The 6,252-nt window shown below is 34.3% G+C and overlaps 1 protein-coding gene across 1 annotated transcript; it reads left to right on the plus strand.

Annotated features, from left to right (window-relative positions):
• Nucleotides 1–920: 920 nt before the first annotated feature.
• On the plus strand, nt 921–6,095 carry LOC104075640 (electron transfer flavoprotein subunit alpha, mitochondrial-like; the record flags this gene model as incomplete). The annotated part of the gene is made up of 5 exons (XM_009576211.1): nt 921–1,070; nt 2,904–2,985; nt 3,085–3,167; nt 4,674–4,773; nt 5,985–6,095. Coding segments are annotated over 5 exons (526 nt in total), but the record flags the coding sequence as incomplete, so codon positions are not given.
• Between the last annotated feature and the right edge of the window lie 157 nt (nt 6,096–6,252).

The following is a 6,252-nucleotide window of genomic DNA, read 5'->3' on the forward strand; positions in this document are numbered from 1 at the left end:
TTTCCCTACCATTAGGCTTGGAGGAATAATGCTTTTTCCAGGATCACCTGAAAATTAGAAAGTCTCAGAACTTAGAATATTTTGGTTTGGTTTCATGGCAATTCTTTGCTTCCCCCCCCTCCCCCCCCCCTTTTTTTTTCTTTTTTTTTCTTTTTTTTCCCTTTTTTTTCTTTTTTTCTTTTTTGCTTTTTTTTTTTTCCTTTTCATTTTTGCTTTGACTAAGTGGTCAAGTGTCAGATGTTTTAAAAAAAAATGGGAAAAAATGAACCTGATGCTTATCAACAGTTCTATTGGTGCGTTTTCAGGCTGTGAGCCCTTGCTGCTTAATTGTGATCCTGCCATTGCGTGCGATTTTGACTTTATACATAACTAATTTTAAAAGTGTGTTTTGCAGCTCGATTTTGGCTAAAATCTATAGTAAAAACAAAAAAAAACCCAACACAACCACACACACATAAAAAACAAAACAACAAAAAAACCCCCCAAACCAACAACAACCCCCAAAACCCAACAAGTAAATACTTACTTGCTACCTTGATTTCCTTGTGTCTTAGTCTTGCTGGTCTAATCTTCACTCGTTAAGGTACTTAGTTAAGTTGATCAACTGAGCTTGAATGTAATATATTAAAATGTTTTTCTTAATATTGTTCAGTATTTTCCTGTGGAGGTTTTAATTTAAACACAGCATGTTATAGATATGCTGAAGTCAAGCAAGTTTATACCTTTTTTTTTTAACACGTTATGTATTCTGCCTACTTAATAAAAATTATCTGTATTTAGCCTATTTTGTTTGACAGCAGTGTTTTACAGTTTGTATAACTGATAACTTTCTGTAAAGCATTGGATGTCCTTAGGAACAGTTTTTTACTTAAATGCTAAGTATCAAACTCCTCTCTCTCTCTCTCTTTCTTTGTTTAAAGGCATCGCTGCTCCGGAGGTTTCAGAGTACGTTAGTCATAGCAGAACACAACAATGATACTCTTACACCCATTACACTAAATACTATCACTGCGGCGAAACGTCTTGGAGGTGAAGTTTCTTGTTTAGTAGCTGGTACCAGCTGTGACAAGGTAGGAAATGCTATTTTCCTGTGAATGAAATAATGAATGCAGTGAAACAATACTTGGTAGCATCTTGGTCAGCCTGAAAAATAATCTGTAGTGAAGAGGAACTGTGCCAGGAATTGCTAATCTGCCGGAAATGTCCTGCGCTTGAACTGCTTCTCTTTTGAAGTGAAAATATGGGTATAGATTTCATTTCACAAGGGAGAATATCAATATCAGTTTTTATAAGCTTAAGCAAGCAAATTTTTAGGCGACTAAAGGGCAATTAACTTTTAAAACAATATTTCCCTGTAAAGTTTGAAAGACAAATATCGCAGTGCTAAGAACTTGGGAAGAAGCTTGCACTTGTTCAAATGGAAACCAGCAGAAATGAAACAGAGCAGTGACGTATAGGGCTTCTGAGCATCTTGCTTTTACTAGTCAACTACTAGTAGCATAGAGAGAGTGCGTTTGCAACCTAAAATTCTGAAATTAGTGCTTCCTGACTTTATCATATAGCTCACGTCTAAAAAAAGTTTCTTGTATGTTAACTGTTGTTAGGCTAATTTTTATGTGCAAAATCTAGAGACAATATAGTTAGTACATTAGTGACACTTTTATTCCAGCATGATGTACTCTTGTGTGAACAGTAAAAATACACATAATTGTGCCTAATATTTTTCATACTAGGCTATTGTTTGTGAATTGTTACTCTGAAAGCAGTATGTAGCCGGCATACTTATGGCATACTTATGGCAGCTAATTCACAAACAGGTGGAGAAACCTCAGTGGCTATTCTAAATGGAGACCCAGGTGTTTGAGGTGGAGACCTGGGAGCAAATATTTATCTCTATCAAGAAAATGAAAAAAGAAAAAAAAAAAAAAAAAGTAATTTTGCCTGATATGTCCTTATTCTTTGGCACTTGCATAGTAGAAAAATGATTGGGAATGTTTTGTGGGTTTGTTTTTTAATACTAAGTGTATGGTGTCTATTTAAGAACGTATGTCATGCTGGGAAAAAGTACTTTACAAAAAAAGAAGGTTTGGGGTTTTTTTAAGTTTCTTTGTAAGAATCTGTATTGATAGGACAAAAGAGCCAGTTACTCAAACAGATATTCTGTAGCAGCTATTATGGAATTTTTGTTTATTTCCTCTTGTTAAATTTGAGGGTAAACTGATACTCAGCAAACTCAGTAAAACTATGCTAGTTCTGGGACGATGCATGTGGTCTCCAGACACTGCTGTCAGTCCTCTTCTCTCTGATCTGCAACAATCCTTTTATCATTTAAACTTCACTTCTGCAAATTTAAAGGAAAAAATGCATAAATATAGAATTGAAAATATACATCACATCAGTAGGCAAAGAGTCAGCTGCAAACAAAGGATTGCTCCTAAAATTTGGACGAAGATCATAACATCGCTGTACGTTTGTATTTGCGTTGTATGCTTGTGCGGTAGATACTGGCCGATTTAAAAGAAAGTAAGATTGGTTTCTTGATGGTTATATCAGAATACTGAGCAATAATCCTCAAGTGTGATTATTATTGGCTGTTGTAATAAATCATGAAATCATTGTGTAATCCTGCATAGAGAAAACAAGCTTTCCTGTGTTTGATTTGCTTTATAGTTTTCTTATTCACAAAATTCATTTTCATTATCCCATAAGGCACTATGCTGTGAATCAGAAGATCTGCATTTTGTTCCATCAGGTTCATTCTGATTTTGAAATTCACATACTTTTATGTTCCGGTTTTAACTAATCTATGGGCTGTGAGCTCTTTGCAGTAGGGACTCTCTCTTGTTACTTGTTTGTCGTGCCTGTTATAATACAAACTAATAATAATTCATTTGTAATCATAGGTAGCACAAGAACTCAGCGAAGTGCAGGGTGTTGCAAAAGTTCTAGTGGCTCAGCATGATGTATACAAGGGATTTCTAGCAGGTGAGATTGTTCTTACCTATTGACAAAAGAAATGGTATTTATATTTGCGATTGAAAATAAGATAGTTGTAAATTTTGAGCAATATATTTTTATCCTCAGAGGAGCTGACTCCCTTGATTTTGGAAACTCATAAAAAATTTAATTACACCCACATTTGCGCTGGAGCATCTGCCTTTGGGAAGGTAAGTAGATCAAAGTGCATCAAAAATTTCTCGTAGAAAAGAGACAGAGACACTGTTGTTTGTAAGAGTGTGAATCAAATGCCTGAGAGAGGTCAGCCATGGACAGTTTTGAGTTTTCAAAAAATGTTACAGTAGTTCGCTTAAGAGGTCATTCGTTAGAAACACTGATTCGTGTCTGAGTTTTATTATGGGCTGACTTGGACAAAGGAACAGTGTAGAAGAAATATTTAGTGGTAACCAGCTAGTTCTATGTACACAAGGCAAAATGTACAGTAACACAAAATAGATTAAGTGATGTGAAAGCATTATGAAAATTGTAAGGAGAAGTACAGTAAATTGAGATGAAAAATGTATGATTTGCATGTTGAAATGAAAGTGTGCAGGCCTATTGGAAGCAAATTTCTTTTGGAGGGGGGGAATTGCATCTATGATGTAAGTCATGTAAATTGAAATGTCTGTAAATATATGTAAATAACACAGATCCAAGTCCTAGCCAAGATGTTTTTTAATGAAAATACAGTTTTTCAAAACTTGTTTTTTAAAGAGTGTGTTTTTAAGTACACGGAGAGCCTCAGTACTAACAATCTGGTCAATGTTGTGGTGCAGCTAAATTAGAGAAAAAGGATACTTCAGAAATCTCGCCGATGTGGGATGAATAACGACATCAGCCTTCCATCTGACTACTTTCACTTCCAGTCAATATCACTCTGTATACTTGTAATTTTGCTGAGAGAAATCTTTACATACTTAAGTCTTAGGGGTTTTTTAATTTTATTTTTTCTTTTTATTTTTGGTCTGCAGTGTCTTAGTAAAGGTTAATAGCTTTTGCTTTGAAGCTTACATTTCCATTTTTGAGTGCTTAGTGTGGGTAAAAATTTCAGAACTGGGCCCTTTGTGTTGTACCAGATTAGGAGGGGGACAAAAAGCAAGCAAAGCTTTTGCTGTCATTAGTTTCTTTATGATTTATGTTGCTCTTTTTATCCTCCTTTCCATTCCTAAAGGTGCTAAGTAATTTTCTGGAGTCAATTTCAGAGCAGCAGAATATGTATTTTAACATTAATTTTTAAAATAATTTTTTTTTGCTTTTTGGGGGAGAGTGCAGGGTTTTTTTTCCTATTGTCTCTGGTAACTAGCTTCCAAAAATGTGTTTGGTTTTTTTTTTTTTTCCCTTGAAGTACTAAGAGCTCAGCAATCCATAATTGTCAATTTTGCATCTATATTCTGTTTTAAACTATTGAAGCAAATAAGCCTCCTAATTTAAGATATTGAATTAAGGGTTTACTTACAGTAAGTCTCATAATATGTCTAATGTTATTACAATAATGGGATTTTATTTGGTTGCTAAAGCTACATGAGTAGCCTTACAAAAATGTTACAGTTGTATGTGCCTTTTTACTTACAGACAGCATTATATGAAGTTAAAATTGGGACAGCAGGCATTCTTCTGCTGACCATGTGCATTTTACTTAGCATTTACTTTGCTAACTTTTCATCTTTAACTTTTAGAATCTTATTCCCAGAGTGGCTGGCAAACTTGATGTTGCCCCCGTTTCTGACATTATTGAAATTCAGTCACCAGACACTTTTGTGAGAACTATCTATGCAGGTGGGTAATCACAAAAGGTATGTGGTATTTGTGCAAAAAAGGACCTTATACTGATAACTTTTCTACATAATCATGTTGTTAGAACCTTGGAATATGATAGGAATTTTCACTTTACGATCTGAATTGCTGTGGTTCATAAAAATGAAACCTGGGGATGGACACGATGCTCCATGTGTGAGAAAGCAAGTAATCCCAACAACTTTGGTACTGTCAGTTAGAAACCAGGTCTATCGCTTTAATTAATAGAATTTGGTAATCTCCTTTATACATACTGCATTTCTTTGTTAATGTTCTTCTGATCAGATTTTGTAAAGCGTAAGACATTAAGTTAATTGTCCAGCTTTATTTAATATGACTAGCATTAGTTCTGATTTAAGATACCGCAGGGTTATTTTTCCTAATTATGAAGACATTGAACTAATTATTTATAATATTTAATTGACTTAATTTGCAATTCTTTTTTCAGTCTTGTTTCTCTAATGTTTGTCTGACACTGTGTTTTAATCTAGATATAAGCTCATTAGCTTGTGTTTCTTAATTTTACTGTACGCGATTGTACCACGTGTACCAGCATGGTATTACATTTCGAGTTACGTTACCAGAATGTGGTTTTTATTGCACTTTTAAGTTGCTTCCCAGTAATTCACCGTTTCAAGATGACTTTGCTTATGAATAGCTGGTGTTGCAGCATTTTTCTCTTTTAGTGTTCCCTGCAGTCTCCAGTGTGAAGTAAATACCTTCTATTGAGAGAAACACAATCCCATAGATACTTGGGGTAGGCCTCATTGTCTTCTGTTCTGATGAATTCATGCAACAGGATAAAAGATCTACTTTAAATTATAGACACTCTTTATGTTTAAAAATTACACTTTCAAAGTTGGGTTTTTTTCCCCCCTTCTGAAATTTAAAAGCTCATTCATAAGAGATTATTTGAATGCTCTGTATCCTTCAAAAATAGAGGATTTGTTATTATACTTCAGAAACATGGAGCTGAAAAATAAATTAAAATATTTGTGATCTACATTTATTAAGTGCCTAGGCTTCAAGTTTTGGTCATCTAAAACTGCAATTTTGGGAAGTAACTTTCTGAATGTTGCCTATTCTAGTAGGACTGCTAATTTGTTTCTGATGCTAATTTTATTTGTTTTTCAAAAAGCGTAGTATGTCTGATATTATCTTCTTTAAAAATATAATGTGACCCTTTTTTTTAGGAAATATTCTTTGCACTGTGCAATGTGATGAAGCGATTAAAGTATTTACTGTACGGGGAACTTCTTTTGAGGCTGCACCAACAAGTGGTGGTAGTGCCAGTTTAGAAAAGTGTGAGTATTTGTTCTGGTATTTTGTCATTTCATGTAATAGAGTTAGTTTTGCTCTCTGCACCGTGATGTTTTGCAGAAGTATTTGCCAAAGCAAACTGATTGTCATAATCTTAGCTTTTTGCTTTTAGTACGGGTACTTATAGAATCATAGAATCAT

This window comes from Fulmarus glacialis, unplaced genomic scaffold (assembly GCF_000690835.1).
Source record: "Fulmarus glacialis isolate BGI_N327 unplaced genomic scaffold, ASM69083v1 scaffold20174, whole genome shotgun sequence".
Lineage (NCBI taxonomy): Eukaryota > Metazoa > Chordata > Aves > Procellariiformes > Procellariidae > Fulmarus > Fulmarus glacialis.